Source organism: Poecilia reticulata, linkage group LG18 (genome assembly GCF_000633615.1).
Source record: "Poecilia reticulata strain Guanapo linkage group LG18, Guppy_female_1.0+MT, whole genome shotgun sequence".
Classification (NCBI taxonomy): Eukaryota; Metazoa; Chordata; class Actinopteri; order Cyprinodontiformes; family Poeciliidae; genus Poecilia; species Poecilia reticulata.
In genome coordinates this window covers 18,481,952-18,499,915 of record NC_024348.1, presented here as the reverse complement: position 1 = coordinate 18,499,915, position 17,964 = coordinate 18,481,952, and the positions used below count along the sequence as shown (strand labels likewise).

Genomic DNA, 17,964 nt, shown 5'->3' with positions numbered 1-17,964 from the left:
ACCCAAATGAAAGTATAAAAACATGCAAAGTGTAAAGTTTGCATAATATGTCCCCTTTAAAGGTTTACTACACCTCAGTTGAGTAGCTAAATCTTGGTTATACATCATCCATTCACCTCATGATAATCCATAATAAAACTATACTATGTTTTTAAAGTCAATCCAAATCAAAAGTTGCAGAAAAAAGACAGTTTTCTGGTCAATAGCTCAGCTGTTCAGGAGTTACAGTCATCATTGGTCTAATTTAGTAGCTACGTTGGTCTAAAACGGCTCTGGATTTTAGTAAGTATTGTTGCTAGGATGACACAGAGCCAACACTTCCCCACAATTTACCTACCATGTGCTGAAGCCACACAGGCACACAGCTGATCCAAACCCGCAGGATCTTCTGACCCGACTCTGTCCTTCCTGAGGAAAAAACAGATTTGCTGTGTGTATGTTTTTGCTGCTTATTAACTCATTCACAGTGTTCATAAACCAACACCTGAGCACACAAACTTCAGTTATTATGTGATTTTCTTTATGCATGAGTGTGCTTTTACATGCGAGTCTTTATCTAGAAAAATGCAGTAAGGTAAAGTCAAATGCGTGTGTGTGTGGTGTGTGTGTGCGCGCGTGTTCTGCACTGATGGAAAACCTATTTAGTTTTCCTCTGTGTCACTGCAATAAGTGGTCCCTAAAAAAGCCTTAAAACCGGTGGACCAGTCGGAGATGCGAGGAAGGTAACTCGAACGATAAGGAAAGAAGTTAAAGATCTGAATACTTCTGGAGAATTTGGTTGTGCAGGTAGGAGGATAATCTGCAGAGAAGGAGAAAGAGAAGTCGGTAGGGGGGAAATCCCACACACTCATCTTTCTAATCGTGGGTGTGTCAAAAGCTATAAGTGGCGTAGCTTCTACCTGTGTTACATATATCCCTGCATGGGGCTCGGGACACACATTCACACACCTGTCAGACAACTCACCTGAAAACAAGAACTCTCATCTGTCCAGGTAAGAACCACATTTAATTCATCATCCATGTCATTAGTGAGAAAAACTCTGAAACGTATTTTTTTTCTTAGTCCTCTTCATGAGATAAAATTATTTTTTTAATGAACAGGATTTAACTGTAAATGCTGAAGTTAATTGGAAAATAGTTACATTAACAGAACACATTACTATGCTCTCTTAAAATCAATTAAATATAAATTGGTGTTTTGCAGGCTTTTATTTTTAAATGTGCCAGATATTTTAAAACATGAATCAAATCAATTGGACAAAAACAGATGAGTGCATTTTAATTGTTTAAATACATTTTGGCTTGATTAATATGTAACATGGAGATTATTTTAATTTGGCAGAAAAATAAAATGCATAAAAGTTCATGTATTTTTTGTTTGCTTTTTGAAAAATTTTTGGTAAAATCTTGATTTTTTTCATGTTTGAGTCCATTGAGTTCCCACCGTTCAGAGTCAGCACACCCTGGGCAGCCATCTTGTTTGACAAGCGCTTTTTTTGGAGCTTTTATTTATTTGGACTTTGAATACAGGTCGACTTTAAGACAAAACATGAGGGCCAGGACGCAACATTTATTTTAAATGATGAGAATAGAGTGGTAATGCTTGAATAAAGTCGGGTAGGGTATGAGAACCCCAACACAAAGAATAACAAAAGTTTTAATGAGAAATGTTGAGCGTCTTGTGAAGTTATGCTTTGGTATTAGTTTTACAGTTAATATTTAATGCTTAACAGAAATACTTAATCTTTTAATAAATCAGCATGAAATTGCTTTGAAACAATTTAGTCTATTTAAAATAATAATTGAAACTGAACTGATCTGATCAAGTCAGATTTTTTTAAATCTACAAGCTTTTTTCCTCATTAAAAAAACTTTTTCACGTAATTTTAGAATGTTTTCTGGTCAAATTGCGTCTTTCTTCTGCTATTATTATGACTGTATTCTCTATATTCTCTACAATATACATTGTAGCCAGGCTCTAATGCTCTGTTGTACAACTCAGAAGAGAGGACTGAAACAAAAGCCACTTTTAAAAACATATTTTCTGTCATTTGTAAATTCTTTTTTAGAAAAGAAAGTGAGAAAAATAAAAATCAGATCTGGTGTGAAAAAAAATAAATAAAATTTTTTATTTTTAAGCCATATTGTCCAGCATGATGAGAGTCAAATTTACTGCAAGAAATTTTCTACAACAGATACACAGAGACTTGTAAAAGTATTCACACCCTTTGAAAGATTACATGTTTTCAACTCTGACAAGCTTCAGTTTATGGGTTTTTACTTTTAACTACAAATAAAAAAATCTAAAGAGCGTGGCGAGCATCTGAATCCAGCGCCCCTGAGTTGATACTTTGTTAAACTGTCTTTAAGTCCTTTAGGGCCTTTATGTTTCTATCAGCTTTGGACTGAAATGTTCGCTCGTTCTTCTTTGTTAAACAGCTCAAGCTCAGTCAGATTAGATGAGGAGAACCAGTGAAATTCAAAGACTCAAAATTAAGTTTAGGTCTAGACTTTGACTGGGTCATTAATCCCCCCCCTGAGCCTTGGATCTCTGCAGCTCCTCCAGAGTCACCACAAAACTCTTGGCTGCTTTTCTGATTAATGTTGTCCAGTTGGCCCTGTCTTGGTAGGTTTACAATTGGGAAACACTCTTCCCACATTAGATGATGATTAAACTCTGAGATGTTCTGATGCTTTTCAGAATCAGGCATTTTTTTCTCAGTATTTCACATTAATGCACCACTTTCAATAAAACACATCAAAGCTTGTGGTTGTAACTTGAACTGTTAATTAAAGGTTATACATTATTATTTATATTTTTAAAGAGTACTGTCTGCTGTTTTTCCGTGCAAAATTGATTATTCTATCCAGCAGTGTTTCTGCAGGTTTCACAAAGTCAAATTTAAGACTTTCTAAGACATTTTTAGTGCCAATATGGGGGACAGTTGGCATTCCTAATCCAGATAGTGCCAAAGCTTAAAGTTTTTGGGGGTACAGAATGGAGCTGGCCTTGTATGGGATGGCAACAGACATGAGGCAGCGATATAAATTAACTTTGTCCTCAAAACTGGCCAAAAATGTGCAGTTACTCACTATAGATGTAAAACAAGATGTCTGCACACAACTCAAACTTTTTTCTGACAGTAAAGTCCTGCGAGGAAAAAAAAACACAAATACTTATATAAGATCAAGCAGCACAGCCTGTGATTAATGTATTTAAGGCCAACTTACATCTTTAATTTAATTTAAGACATTTTGAGGTCTTAACTATAGATACATTGAAGACTTTTTAGGAACATGCAGACACCCTGTTCAGTGTGAATTTTTTAAAGTCTTGACAAAAACATTTACAGATAATTAGTTATGACAGAGGAAACGTTTTGATTGTAACTTTATTATTGGAGCCTCCCTAACGGATGCCCCCAAAGCGAGACAGAACAAACCTCCTGGAGTGGAAACCCCACATAAGAGGAAAAAACAGGGTTTTCCCCTTCGCCATCAGCGGACACAAAGCCTTAAAACGTAAATACTCAGCCTCAGTGCTGACCTGTTACTGTGGTCGTTCCTACGGTCCTAATTGAGTCCCAGCGGGGGTCTTTCTGCTGCCGCCACGGCACTGATTCACAAACCTGGAAAAAGCTGGCAAAGCGGAGGGCAGAGGTCAGGATCACCAAAGTCCCAGGAAAAGTTTAGCTTTGTTTGCACACGTGTGGGAGTGTGTGAGTCAGGAGGGGGCTGGGTGTCACTCAGCATGTGTACATATCACATCTGGACTGACGTTCATGAAGAAAATGATTTCACAGTATAGCGCTAACGCTCTGTGCAGTGAGAGGGAGAGGCGGAGTACGTGATGAAGTTGTGTATGTGCATGTATCAGCAGGTAACTGTTCGATGAGGCAGACTGGAAAGACATAGACAGGGCTGTTATTATTCACATTATTCAGTCCTGCAGAAGGGGAAATCACCTCAGAGGAAGGGGGGGGGGTGCTTTAATTTGAGGAGAAAATTGAGCAGAAGAGGATAAGAAACTTTTTAATGGAGCCCCTAGGAGACATGGGGGAAATATTTTCTTTTCGGTTACCTCTCAATACATTTGCAAATAAATCCCAGCATATTTTGTATTCAGTAACAGTGATAACAAATGTGCAGAAAATATGTTGAAAATCAATGTGTGAACAACATGCTCATGTTTGTCTGTGTAATATCTTTTGGTGGAGACGGGACTACACATGAACCATTAAAATTGACGGCGACTAAAACTGTCAGATGGCAATTTTGCCTGTGAAAAAAACTCAGAAATAGTCCAAATAGTTTGGGTGTTTCTTTTCTTCTTACAGAAAGTTTTTGTCATGTTTATGTTTTAAAGTAGGGATGGAAAAACCATGTTTGACCCGTTTTTTGTGGTGTGTTTATTCAAAAGAAAAAACTTTGGATACCTCACAAATGAAATATTAACATAAAATTCCTACATGGAAAATCCTCATATTGTAGAAGAAAGACTTTCAGTAGTCAAGAAGACGCATGAACTGACTGCTAAAATACATTAAGATGAGGTAAAAAAATAAAATAAAATAAATCCCTCCATGTTCCTAAGGAGGCTCTGTAAATTTGGTTTTGTCAGCCCAAAAGCAAAACAAGACACTTTAATTAATTTAGAGAGGCCGTCACTTGTTTAAATTGAAAGTCAAAGAACCCAGATAAATGATTTATTTATTTATACATGTTGTCTCATTGAGATACAATATCTCATTTACATGAGAGACCTGTTTGGGTAAAACAAACAAAGCCACAAAACAAGCAATTCAAAAATTTGACTCAATTAAATAAGCAAATAAAACATGAGCTTCTTTAATTCATTGAGCTCCGTGACTGTAGGATTCCAGCAATGTTTAATGTACCGTTTTGTCTGATCGGCCCAGATGTTGCAGAGCATCTCACACATCTGCCTGCTGGCCCTGATGTCACTGCTGCTGCTGCTCTTCTCTCCTCTTGGGTGGAGCAAAGAGAAACAAACCCCAGGATGCCACCTATACCGTGAGTTTCAATACGGAAAAAGTGGCAAATGACTTTGCACATCTGGCAAAAAAAATCTGGCCTTTGTTGGGGAAAAAAAAAAAAGAGAAAGAAATTGTGAAATTACTGGATTTGTATGTTGAAAACATACCTGCAATTATGTAAATTAGTAAGTCAGTTCAGGTAGAGGTTGTAAATCTTCACAACTTGTTAAACTAACAAGGAAACCTTCTATTTCCAAAATAAAAACATCTAAAAATAAAAAAGCTTGTTTTAGGAACTAGTGCAGTAAGGAAAATCTCAAACCTCTGTAAGTTGATCTGTTGAGTTCAGTTCCTCCATCCTTCCAGCCATCAACGTGACGATCCGCAGCGACCGTCGTGGCACCTGCAAAGGGACCCATCTGGTGTACGCCTGCGTGGGCTACTGTGAGTCCAGTGCTTTCCCGTCCCGATACTCAGTTCTGGTGGCCTCAAACTTCACACACAACATCACCTCCACTTCACGCTGCTGCACCATCAGCAAGGACGCCAAGGTGCGGTTTTCTTTGTTTTATGAGTCTAGATCAGTGGTTCTTGAACATTTTGGACCTGTAAATACCAAGTTTTGAAGGCACCAGCATCAAGATACAGATTTTAAAACTATACTACAAAGGGAAATGGACCTTTTCAGGATGTTGTCTCCTGTCAGAGAAACAAACAAAATAAAAAATGTGTCTACATTTTGCTCCGTGTGATTGGTTAAAGGATAAATATTTAGGTTTTCAATTTAAAGATGTCCAAGTTTAAAGTAAAAGAAATAAAGTTCCTTAGCAGTACCTTCTACAAGTCTAAAAATTGTCAAACATTTATGCCACGTTTGTGCAGCAAAAATGTTCTTTTGTGCGTCTATTATTTCAAAAATATTAAATGTTTCCAGAGGTCGTGAAAGGTCAACCAACCCCTACCTTCTACAAATCAGACAAAGTTGGTGTCAGTGAATCCAACTATGTTGGTGCAGAAAAAATGTTGTTTGTGCTGCGTATGCTTTGAAGATATGAAAGTTTAGAGGTCAAAAGGTTAACCAGCCCCCCCACATTACCCAAATTTAACAAAAATGGCATCAAATGTTTGTGCTACGTTTGTACAGTAAAAAATTTTATATATGCCGCTATAATTAAAAAGATATTCATAAAAAAGCTTCCAGAGGTCAATCAACCTCGCACTCATATTTACTAAATCAAACAAATTTGGTGTCAGACGACTCAGCTACGTTTGTGCAGCAAAAAGTTTTGTTTGTGCTGCTTTTTACTTTTAAGATATTAATGATGACTTCTGATGACCTATGGAAACTTTTTTAATAAAAAAGTTAAAATGTAAAATGATGAATGCCTCCCAATGACATGTTGTAATTTTCCACTATATACATAAAATGAAATGAATTGAAATTGAATTACTTTGCCTTGAAAGAGACAAATTTCAGGTAATAAGTTCAAACCAAGTCTACCGGACTGCAAGGTATGAAATAAATCATCCTTATTTATCAGTAGGGGTGTTTGTACTGCATCGAGTCCATGAGAGGATTTTTAAAAATTATTTCAATATTTTTAATGTCGTGTGTAATTCCCACATACAGACTAATTAAGTTTTACTCTGTTGGCTCTGAATTCAGTTTAGCTTTTGAGAGGTTGAGAGGCAGAACTTATGTTTTAAGTTCTGCCTTCAGAAGTAAAAGGAGCAAATAATAAGTAGCCATCAACACATTTGTTAGTTTCAGCTTGTACAGAGAATGCTTCTCTTTTCAGAGTCTTCTCATGAAGCAAAGAACACTTTGCTCAAATCTTTTTGATCCTTCACAGGTCATTTGTATTTAAAATTTATTCTTAGCCGTGTAAAAACTGTTTGGCGAGGATAGTTTTGCTCTCAGCACATGGATATTCTGTGTTTTTCAGGTCAAAGTTCGCCTGGACTGCCCGCGTGGTCGGCACTACGACGAAATCGAGATCCTGACGGCGAAGGCGTGTCGCTGCGACATGTGCCGCAAATCCCGCTACTGACATTTCATCACTACAGGACAAAATGCTGCATTCCAACAATTCACCGCATAAAAAGCAGATTATAGTTTACAGAGTTAAAAACAAAACAAAACTACTTCAGCAGAAACTTTTCCACTTCTGGTCAGGCTTTGAATAGACAAAATGTTTGATGCATATTTTGTCTGTTAGATGCATATTTTGTCTGTTAGATGCGTATTTTGTCAAAATATGCATTGAATTTTCAATTCGATGGTCAGAATTTTCAATTCAATTCTGACCATCGAATTGAAAATGTTTTACATTTTTGTCAATAATTTTTCTTTAATCATCGAAAGCAAGATGGCCGCCGTCCTGAAAATTTGAGTTGTCCCTGGATAAACACACCTGAATCAAATGAACAGAGTCATGCTTATGACTGAATAATGTGTCTCTGACGACTTGTCTAAACTTAGCAGGACTCCTGTTGACTGAACTCTAAAATCCTGAAGAAAATTAGCATTGAATGCATCTCAAGTTCTTCTTAGTTACTGGATAAAAAATGCATTTGTGTTCTTGTTTCACTTTTATTGTATTTGTCGGTCATGTTCTGTAAGGAATCTTTTCAAAGCCTGGAACAGCGGTGTCCAAAGTGTGGCCATTAGAATGATTCTGGATGACCTTTGCCATGAGACACACATCTAGTATCTAGACGTCTGTCTGCATCCGGATGTTATATGCAGACAGACACAGTTTACATTTTTTAGAGGGAGTTCTTTACAGTAAAATGGAAAATGTTGTTGAATACAAAAGGTTTTTAGTCTTTTTATTATGTTTTTTCTCTTAATATGCTTTTTTTTTTTAGGTCAATAGGAAGTGAAAACACAAACCTCCAGCCACATTTACTAAAATAAAGACTTGGACACATACGTTCAATAAATTTTCAAAGACCGAGTCTCTCCCTAGTCCACTCTAAAGAAATCATAATGATAGACAAAAAATTTAAATAATTTTTTTTAAAACTTATGCTTTTCTATAAATAAAAATCAAATCTGCGACATTGTTTTTATATTTCAGAGGCACGATGATTTACAAATCCCTTTCCTACTAAAATCTGAATCAGTTGTTTGCTTAATTAAAATATCGCATGTTAATTTAAGGCGGAACAAGTAAAAAAATATATATTGTTGTATTTTTAATTGGGGGAAAAAAGGTGGCCTGCATGTACTCTGAATGTGGTGAATGTGGCCCACATGTTTCGACATCACCACAAATAACAGGCGTGGCACCGTTAGCTAGTTTGTTACTTTATTTGCTCACCTCTCTGCTAACTTGGTAGAATAAATCAGTACAAATCACATGAAATGGTCAAATACTGAGGATATTTCATATTGCAATAACCATTATACAAAACAGGAGACCAAAAGAATGTAGAAAATGTATTTATTTTAAATCTGAACTTAAATGACCATTTGTAAATAATATCTGTAAATTAAACAAAGGCTGTTGGACATGGCAAATTAAACAACATAATGCACTACACCTACTTCCTTTAAATAAATATTTGCCTATTCTGCATCTACTACTTGTTGTGATGTTGTTTTTGTAACAATGAACTGTTCTTATATTTATAGCTAATGAACTGTTAATGAAAGACAGCACAGGTAAACAATAAACAGATTATAATTTGGTTATTTGACTTCTTGGTCTGAATTCTTTAATAGGCCTCATCGTAGCATGTTCTGTAAAAAGGGAAAATTGATCATTTAATTTTGTTTAAGCCATAATTACATAAAATTAAAACATTAAGGAAGTAAAATAGTTGTTGTGACTACTCACCTCTACCATTTTTCTCTCCCAGCAGGTGTGCACAGGTAAAACGTTCCCCAGGTGGATTGTGCACAGTTATTAGTTCTGGGTCTGCACCACCAGGGAGTGGATTAGAGGCGTGTTTCTATGTTGAGTAATTATTGGAATTAAAATATATTCTGTTTCTCTTGCTTTATAAATGCTTAATTAGCTATGCATTTAAAGGAAATATTCTTGTTTTGTTGATCATTTTTCAGTTGTGTATCCCCTGTAATAGTTTCTCCCAATTCAGCTGCCTTCTTATTTAAGCAGGCTGTCATTCATTGTTTCGGTGTGGTTTGCTTTTTCTGTTGCACTAAAATTAAACAAGCTTCAATCATTTTGGGTCCCACTTCCATGACAGTGTTCCAGTTTTAAATGTTTTTATATAAGCTTTAAGCATGAATGAACTTAATCTGAGTAAAGTATTGTGTAGTAGTACACTTCTAAAAATCACCTGTTTAATCTTCAGGAGGTCTGAAGATGAAAGGGAAGACCTTTCTGCAAAGAGAAGAAAGAGAGAGAAGAATGCAAACTGAACAGTCAGCACTGCCATAAAAAGTTATTTTTTTCATATTGCAGCTATTGCAAACTGCAAGCTTACGCCACACATGGGCTTGTCAGGCCTAATTGTGCCTGGGGACATCTGGCATCTGTCTCACCAGACTTGTCAGAGGAATATTAAAAAGTCTGCAGATAATAGCTGGATTTCCCCAACACTGTGTAATCTCTCATAACTTCTTTCTTGAGCTTCTACAGTACAATTCAGCTCTTGCTTCAGCTTTGGGCATGAAAGTCAACGAAGCTTGGTGACATAACCATCATAGGTCTGAGTGTGCTGACCAGCCATGGCTTTTTAGTTTTTCTCCAAATATGTTGTATGTTTGTGGGTTAAGGAAAAACAGAGTGGAAAAGCTGTGGTGTGATTACAGGAGGAACATCGGTCGCCTACCAGACTCCAGTAATGTTGGAAGTTAAATTAAAAAACTACATAGGTCAGCAGCTTATGAAACTTGTCACAAGCTGTTGATGTCTAATGCCCTTTATTTATTGTCTAATTTTCTGACCAACCTGATGAGTTGCTTGAGAATCCCTGGTTTCTCAGGCGTCGTGTCCTTCTCTGCGGTGAACTGTGTCAACTGAGGCTGCAGAAGAAATCAAACTCATTAAGCAGTTGGAGAACCACCTGGGCAATAAATCAATAACAATATATCCCGTCAGACATGTAATCAGTATAAAAAAATAAATAAATCTGACTGAATAGTCGATAATTTAAACTCCGAACCATGAACCGCACAGCATTCTGGGAGATGTAGGCAGAGGAAAGGTATTAGTTGTTTAACCTACAATTAAGTTAGGCTGGTGGAACCAAGTAACTCACTCACTATTTGGTTGCCTAGCAACTCACTCATTCTATGGTTACTTAGCAACAACCTGTTGAGTAATATGCGCAGCAGCAGTTTAAGGTTTAACCAAGGAGCCTCATAACTGCTTAAAAATAAATTAAAAAAAATGGAGTGAAAGAAGCAAAAGAGAACAACACCTCAAGAGAACACTGGATAAAACAAGAAATGCCACGCCACCAGTTTGGCCATATGTTGGATATTTAAAACAAGAACTAATCAATAATTATCAATATTGACCTATATGAAACACTTGTATCATGATAAGTTTTTCACCCATATCGTTGAACCGTATTCTATTCTCAGTTGGCACACCTTTCTATTTCACATTAAAAATAAAAACAAAAGATTAACATGACATAAATGGGGGAGTGGTACACCTTTTGGTTTTTTACAAAATATTAAAAGGAAATTCAATGTTGTTGTAAATTTTATATAACAAATTACTAACATAGCAACGTCCTCTGCCTCTTTCAGTGTCTGAACTTGCTAACATATTGTTTGTTTTATCTGTTACTTTACCACTATTTATTGTCCCAACTAGAAACCCCAAAACTAATTATTTAAGAGTAATTGGGGCATCTTCCATTACAACTTCATCAGGTGAAGCCATGATGACCTCAGCTAGCTTACGGTCGCAAGACAGCAGTCACCTCAACGAGAAATATCGTTATGTTCCAGTATCACCAAATCTCACATGAATAAATAAGTTAGAAAATAAAATTATTTCCTTATACTCTCTCATTCTCCATCAAGTAATAAATTAAACTTCACTTCCATTTGCATTATCATTTTCTCTTTCTCTCGCTCTTTCAACCAAAAACTGGATGACAAAAGTTTTCCGTGTAGTGTTTTAGTCTCAGCTAAAAAATAAAACCCCATTTTTGAAGGACAATTTTGTTTACAGAGACGTAATAATTTATTTTATTTGTTTTTACTGTTGTTTTGTTTATTTATTGTGGATATCTAAAATGTCTTCCACTTCCAAAGCAATTAACTTTCGACAGTGCATTCTTGCATCATTACCATTACATTACTCGAAAATGGTCTCAAAGCAACAAAATTCACATTTATCACATTCACTTCTGGGGCAATTTATCTTCCAACAAAATGTGTTATTGTGACAAGCCTACTCCTGTTCTTATCCAAACCTGTAAAATACATTAACCAACCTCCAGGAACCCTGATAAATGGGAAGCTCCATGAAAATACTCATCACACGTGTCATGATGAGCTTCGTGAGAGAAGGGCACACTTTGTACAGAACATGCTGTCCAAACTGAACCCTTCTAAAAGCTCAAAGACTTGCACCGCCACCGACAGTTTTTTTTTCCACCTGCAGCAAATGTTAAGAACAAACTAAGCAAAGGAAAGGGAGAAGAAAGTCAAAGTGGACGAGTGGAAGAACAAAGGATCAGGTGAGACAAAAGGCCGAGGGCATGACGGCAGCGGAGGAGGGTAATTTGGGGACTTAGTTGCTAATCAAACTGAAGCACAATCAGCAGAAACGCTCACATACACATAATCACACATTTACTCATACAACCTGATGTAATGCTATTATTAACCATAATCGCCCTCGTTATCCCGTCTGTCAGTGCAGCTAACCTGAGGCTGTAAGGAAGACGATGATGCTACGTGTGCTTCTATTTTTACATCTAAATGGATTAGATAAGACATTGAAAAGCGATATGAGAATGAAACTGGCAGATGAGTATTTGGAAGAATATACATTAAAATAACTTTAATTTGAGATTCAGGGTATTATGCTTCCTTGAAAAAGTTAGGGCTACACAAAACATGTCTAATACATTTTTGAACAAAATGATTCTCAGATAAGGAGATTTTATTTGGTCAGTTCTGCCTATTTTGAGCTAATTTCAGAATGAGCTGTTTTAGGACATCCTTTCACTTTAAATTGTAATAAGCTGCTGCTGGCCATGACCCCCAACTCAATGATTACACTCGCACATGAAAATGGCTGCAAACAAATGTGCAACTACACAACCGTACATCTTTGAAAAGCAGAAGTGGAGCCTCCTGCACCACCAACAAGAATGCATTGGGTCTTTTTCAGCTGCCATTGTCCAGCGCATATAGCGTTAAAACCAGCTGACCAAACATGCTGGAGCTCAGCTTAAGTTGCTAGGTAACCCAAGCTGGGGTTGCTAGGTAACAACACAGCGCCTTCTGATTTGTGTTGTTACATTCAAGAGGTTTTTGAAATGGCTAATTTTTCAGACACAAAAGACATTAATTTACTGCCAGAAATACAGCTGGGTGTTCTCTTCAAGCACTTTTTTAGAAAGAGTTCAAATCCAAACGGAAGCATAAAATCATGCAAAATGTGAATTTTGCACAATAAATCCCCTTTAATAAAAAGATTCACCTCTTCAGCAGTTGCTGAATCCTGCACTGCCTCCTTCACTGTGTGCTGATGCTCCAACTCCACCGTCCTGCAAGACAGATGCAACACTAACCTTTGTAAAATACCTAATTTTACTGTCGTCATATGGGAATTATATCAAGGATAATTAAATAATGTTTTTATATGAAGCAAGACACAACAAGAGAGAATAAAAAAAAACTGAAAACTCTTTCTCAAGCTTTTATGCCAGGATTTTATTACGTTTCTTGTGCTTTTTATCATTCTTTGTATAACTTAATGATGGTTTTTGGTGTACAAGATCACCAAAAATGTCTGTGAAAAGTGCTTTATCAACAAATTTTTAGCATAAATATTCATATCATTTTTTTATTACAATTTTATTAATTTGTATTTTATTTTTACATTAAATTATGCCTAGATTAAATAAGGAATTTCACATTTAATTGGATCATTTTTAATGAATGTAATTCTGAGAACCCCAAAGACAGCTGATGACAGAAAATATTGGGCATTTATGTCCAATTAAAATTAAACATAACTCCAGTTTGTTCTTTTTTCCTTTTCTAAAATCCACGAGCAGAACTTTCTTCTGCTCATAAAAAGTAACTTTTATTTGAAGTAAAATTTTAGTGAGGCACTTTTTACTTTAATTTAAACCACACTAGTAACTTTACTTCACTTAAGAAAAAATATCAAAATAACTGTGTTTTTACTTGAGTACATTTTTTTTTTTTTTTTTTACTTTTTCCACCTTTCGTTAAGCACAAAAAAACAAATCCTCGCTGCAGGCCATCATGTAGACACACACTCAGACATAAAGGCAAAGCTGTGAAGCAGCTTGTAAGAAACCATTGAGAGCTGAACACTGACAGCTGTAAATGCTGCACTGATGTACTGTTATTGTAGCTTAAACTCATGTCTCTGGGTTTTAATCTGTGAGAACAGCTCAAAGGTTACCAGAGAAGTGCTGCTGATGCTTGCGGCCCTTTTGTGTTTTAGGATGTTTACACAGTTTGTGCATCAAAACGTCTGCTCATCAAGCGTAGAGAGGATTCTGTTTATATAGGTGAAATACAATCTGAAGTCAGGAAAAAACCTTTTTCATGTGTGCAAGCGCAATCGAAATAATCGTTTACGCCCCACTGATCGGACTGTCAGAGTGATTGACGTGGCGCCCGCTCGCCTCTCGTCTCTTTCGTATCTGCGAGAACTGCTGAAGCGCGTTCGTGTGTGAGTAAAACTGTGATAATTGCAATGAATGAGTGTATCGATGCCTTTGAGATGCTGTTTGGTGATGTAAGGTTAACCAGCATGCTGTTCTGATGTTATAAAAGAGCGGGAAACTTTTAAGTAATACATAAACCCAAATATGAACGTTTACATTTTTATTATATTTTTATAGTTGAGTGGTTTTTCGATCTCCTACATGGCACAAACTGAGAATCCAGCACTGTAAACCTGTCTAAAAGTAGGATAAAATTTGGCTCTATGTCATTGCATTTTTGTTCATTGCTAGTTTTTATAGCCGCTGAAACATGCAACTATATTTACTCAGCAATAAACCCGTAACCACTATCAACTGTAAGGGCTAATCCAGGGTTTGTGTAACGTACAGCAGCAGCTCAGTCCATCGTACCATCCTCCACTGTCCACCTAATCTGAGAAATCTGTTGAACCCGATATAGATAAAAAACCTTGAGGATAATTTGCAACGACTTTGCTTGTATTGAAAGCACTGAATCCATTTGGACAGCTTGAGTGAGGGTTGCGACACAGAGATCAGTCCCGGATCAGTACTGTAATCTACGCCTCTTTGATTCAGTGATCACAGCAATATGAGCCGCTGGGATCTCACCTGGTATGATGTGAAAAGACAAAAGTATCTGTAACGTGGGGGTTGATAAAGTCAATTTATTTAAATAGAACAGAGTTCTTCACAGGAGCCTAAAATGAATAAAAACGAGAAAAGTTTGGGTTGACTGGGGGCTTAGTTTAGTGTTTATTGTGGAGCTATAATACAAAAATTGCCTTTCATTTCCATTAGAAAGTATTCCAGGCTAAAGACTTCTTTGTTTTTTTCTGTTCTTTGTGTCTTTCCTGCTGTATAAAACCCCAGTTTGCCACAGCAGGTTGTTGCACATAGTGGAGATTTCCTTCTGTAAAACAGAGAAGTTGCTGCAAACTCAGCAACTTGATACCATCAACCAGGTAACTCCAGAAACAAAAATAAGTGTTAAATAAAATATGATTAGACTTGCATGTGTGCAAGTTGGTCTGAATGTGACAGACTGAGTTGTGTTGGAATGAAATCCACAGAACAGAATTTACAGGTGGAAATGCGGCAATATTTGGGAAAAAAAGCTACATTCTGATAGGATGTTTGGCTTGTCTCAAGTTTAAATTATCTGATTTTTAAGAGTAAAATCTGCTAAAGAAACTCAAATAACCTGAGCTGTAGAAAAACTTTGTTTTGTTGAATAAAGTCTGAGATGATTGCAGGAATGCTAAACAAATTATAGCACTGATATAACTGACTTTACACGCTTCTTATACAGAAATTGTTAGCTAAACATGTCTTTTATAGATATAAATATGAAACTCTTTTACCATTATACCAAAAAAAGGCTGCATTATCAATAGTATACCAACCCTAACAAAGACTAATTTGCTAAACCAACCTCAAGCTTGTGTGACTCTAAAGGTGTATGACATATTTCTACATTTAAATATAACTCATCTTCAGGTACTCACCCAGGCACTGATTTACTGCTTTCAGCCTCCATGTCTTTCATTAATCGTTTAATAATAGCGTCCTCTAGTGGTGAGTCCCCACGACTGCGCTTTGGCCTTGGCTCATCAGAAAACGTGGGAATGAGCTGCATTTCCTTTGTATAAAATAAAAATACAAAACACGTTAACAGCTCTTTTTTATATATAAACTTACATCATGGTACATAGCTTCAGTATTACACAAAACCTAAAAACAGAAATGATTTTGCATGAATATCACACAAAAAAGGCTTTACAGTTTGTCTTTAGGGAATAAGAAAGAATAACTCACCTTCTCTCTTTGATTCCCTGAAACAAGATACACATTTCCACATTAGAGGATGTTTTATTTGCTCTTTATCACATTCAGCTTGCCTAAAAAGCTTGTGATCACTTCTTCATCTTCGTCTTAATTGCTCTAAAGCTCCACTAGCAGATAAATAAACCTTAGTTTGAGGATAACCCCGGTGATACCGTCTGCTTATCGAACAGATGCTGCATCCATCCTCACCTCTGAACGTGTTCTTCTCCAGGTAGAGGATGATAGCAAAGGGGTAGAACGACAGCTTCTTCGCATCGTGTTTGCACACTTTCCCCCAGTTCTTTTTGTCTGGAAGGCGAAGTCAAGAAAACGTTTAGGTGATGGATGGCTGACAGCATCACTGTGTGCTGTATTCGCTGTAAAGGACTGTTTTAAGTGCAACAATTGTTGGCCAACATATTCCAAGCAGCAGGTTGGACTTCTGGAGGTCGGATGTACAGATTGGTACATGGAGAGCTGCTTGGATGAACGCAACTATTTAATGTAAATAGTTCAATTGTTTATTTAATAATTTATTTAATTGATTAATTATTTCTTTAACTATCTATTTAATTTACCAAATAGTCTTTGAGACTACAGAAATTCTGTATTTTTTTTTAGGTAGTTTCCTACAGTAGATGCAAACAGCAGACCAAAATCACAAGTTTTATACAAACTTGACCCATACAAAGACCCATGTAACTGTTGATGAGCCAATTTCAGGTTAACAAGCCAACACTGGCTAAATGGGGGGTGGTACATGTTAAGACAATGATGGACGAAAAACTAAAGGAAAGGATACAAGGAAAAACGATGAAATGTTGAGTGGAGAAGGGCTGGAGGTAGTCCAAGTTGCCGAGGACCGCTCTGACAATTTCCTTAAAGCACAAAATATGAGACGGTAAGAAAAAGAAACGTACACAGATGAAAAAAAAACAACAACAAAAAACAGTTTTAACTGGCAATGACAAAGCCTCAGTAATTACCTCTATTTCTTGATCAAAGCTTCCTTCTTGCAAAACCTCATCTTCACTGAGTATAAAAAATGTACATCATAAATACAAATAACTTTAATAACAGACTCAGGTCAATAAAAACACAAGAAAAAAAAAGTAAATACTGACACCCTAAACATAACATAAACAGAAAGTATGATACATAAAATCTAGAAAGAATTTGTAAAAATACATAAAAAATTATATCACATTTCAACCAGTTTGTGCAAGTAATTTGTGAGCAGTACATTTATTCTTTTTAGCCCACCATCCAAACATTGCATTAACAAAATTTTTCCTGGAGTTAAACAAGATTACTGCCTCTTTTTTAGACTGCCAAGCTCAAGTACTACACTTGAAATAAAAAAAAACAACAACAACAAAAACAAATCAAATTTAAAAATATCTGATTGGAGAATAAAAATGAGTATTTGATATATTTTTTAAGGGTTTTGCATGAAAAGAATTTAAATGATCAGATTTAGAATTTCTGATCATTTGTAAATAAATAAAAATCCAACTCAAAACCTAGCAAGATAGAAAATTACATGTGGGTAAACAAAAAAAAAAAAAAAGAGGCAGTTAATGAAGTGGCTAAGTATCAGAAAATGCATGTATATTTCCGATATACGGTGAGGACGTAAATAAATAATGATGACATTCACAAAAAGAAATTAGAAAACACACATGCGGATAACTGACAGAATATTTGTAACTCTGGCTCTGAGCACAAAAAAAAAACAGAAACCAGAGTTTCTTTCCCTTCTGTTGAGAGGTTGTGATTTTCCCTCAAATCTCCGAAAGGATGCGAGAATAATGTAAAAACATGAATATCTGCCTTGCCTGAAGCTGTTTCCTCCTCTAATCTTGAACTTGTAGATTAAACTATCAGCTGTAAAGAAGCGAGTTTCTGGGGATGGGAAAGAAAAGGGCCGAAGCGCCATCTCTGACCTGCCGTAACTGAAATTAGATAACGTACAAACAGCTTTGAAACTTTTAACGCATTTTTAAAAGCATTGTTCAACTTGTTATCAAGTAGTTTTGTAAATAAACTCCCACTCTAACTGTCTTCTAATTACCGTAATAGCAGCAGAAAAATGGCGTCGTCAAATTCGTCTTCTCTGTTGCGACTTCAGTCTCCAGCAGGCGGCAGGACGTCAACGGTTAACAACCTGCCCGTCAATCAAACCCGTTTCTCGTGACTTTATTCCCGCCTCTAAGTCAGTTGCGCTGGTCTGATTGGCTTCGTCTTCATC

General features: G+C 36.4%; 2 protein-coding genes and 1 long non-coding RNA gene across 6 annotated transcripts; 1 reads left to right on the top strand and 2 right to left on the bottom strand.

Annotated features, from left to right (window-relative positions):
* Nucleotides 1-666: 666 nt before the first annotated feature.
* gpha2 (glycoprotein hormone subunit alpha 2) lies at nucleotides 667-7,797 on the top strand. Of its 2 annotated transcripts, XM_008435915.2 has the most exons (4): nucleotides 667-992; nucleotides 4,920-5,034; nucleotides 5,364-5,548; nucleotides 6,944-7,797. In XM_008435915.2, the coding sequence occupies exons 2-4, from the start codon at nucleotides 4,920-4,922 to the stop codon at nucleotides 7,046-7,048; spliced, it is 405 nt and encodes a 134-aa protein (XP_008434137.1). In that variant the 5' UTR covers nucleotides 667-992; the 3' UTR covers nucleotides 7,049-7,797. The 2 variants fall into 2 exon arrangements, with proteins under 2 accessions (XP_008434137.1, XP_017165976.1); XM_017310487.1 differs by lacking the exon at nucleotides 667-992 and having other exon boundaries at nucleotides 4,445-5,034.
* Nucleotides 2,869-5,447, bottom strand: LOC108167214 (uncharacterized). Its single transcript, XR_001777579.1, has 3 exons — nucleotides 5,320-5,447; nucleotides 4,899-5,095; nucleotides 2,869-3,639 (listed from the first exon to the last, which is right to left on the bottom strand). It is a non-coding gene; the product is annotated as an uncharacterized LOC108167214 (long non-coding RNA).
* Nucleotides 7,798-8,429: 632 nt separating the features above from the next.
* Nucleotides 8,430-17,900, bottom strand: majin (membrane anchored junction protein). Of its 3 annotated transcripts, none has more exons than XR_001777577.1 (12): nucleotides 17,788-17,899; nucleotides 17,552-17,668; nucleotides 16,700-16,745; nucleotides 16,516-16,591; nucleotides 15,924-16,022; nucleotides 15,705-15,721; nucleotides 15,395-15,528; nucleotides 12,644-12,710; nucleotides 9,923-9,996; nucleotides 9,309-9,352; nucleotides 8,843-8,957; nucleotides 8,430-8,745 (listed from the first exon to the last, which is right to left on the bottom strand). XR_001777577.1 is itself a non-coding variant. In XM_017310486.1 (10 exons), exons 2-10 carry the CDS (start codon nucleotides 17,650-17,652, stop codon nucleotides 9,313-9,315), a joined length of 654 nt encoding a protein of 217 aa, XP_017165975.1. In that variant the 5' UTR covers nucleotides 17,653-17,668; nucleotides 17,788-17,900; the 3' UTR covers nucleotides 9,309-9,312. The 3 variants fall into 3 exon arrangements, 1 of the variants encoding a protein (XP_017165975.1); XR_001777578.1 differs by having other exon boundaries at nucleotides 8,843-8,923; XM_017310486.1 differs by lacking the exons at nucleotides 8,430-8,745; nucleotides 8,843-8,957 and having other exon boundaries at nucleotides 17,788-17,900.
* Between the last annotated feature and the right edge of the window lie 64 nt (nucleotides 17,901-17,964).

Coding starts and splice junctions, on each gene's coding strand:
- gpha2 (XM_008435915.2), top strand. CDS start 4,920: ATGTTGCAGAGCATCTCACACATCTGCCTGCTGGCCCTGATGTCACTG. Junction 5,035..5,363: donor CCCAGGATGCCACCTATACC/GTGAGTTTCAAT, acceptor CCATCCTTCCAG/CCATCAACGTGACGATCCGC. Junction 5,549..6,943: donor CCATCAGCAAGGACGCCAAG/GTGCGGTTTTCT, acceptor TGTGTTTTTCAG/GTCAAAGTTCGCCTGGACTG.
- majin (XM_017310486.1), bottom strand. CDS start 17,652: ATGGCGCTTCGGCCCTTTTCTTTCCCATCCCCAGAAACTCGCTTCTTT. Junction 16,592..16,699: donor GCTTTGATCAAGAAATAGAG/GTAATTACTGAG, acceptor TTGTGCTTTAAG/GAAATTGTCAGAGCGGTCCT. Junction 9,353..9,922: donor ATTCTCAAGCAACTCATCAG/GTTGGTCAGAAA, acceptor TTCTCTTTGCAG/AAAGGTCTTCCCTTTCATCT.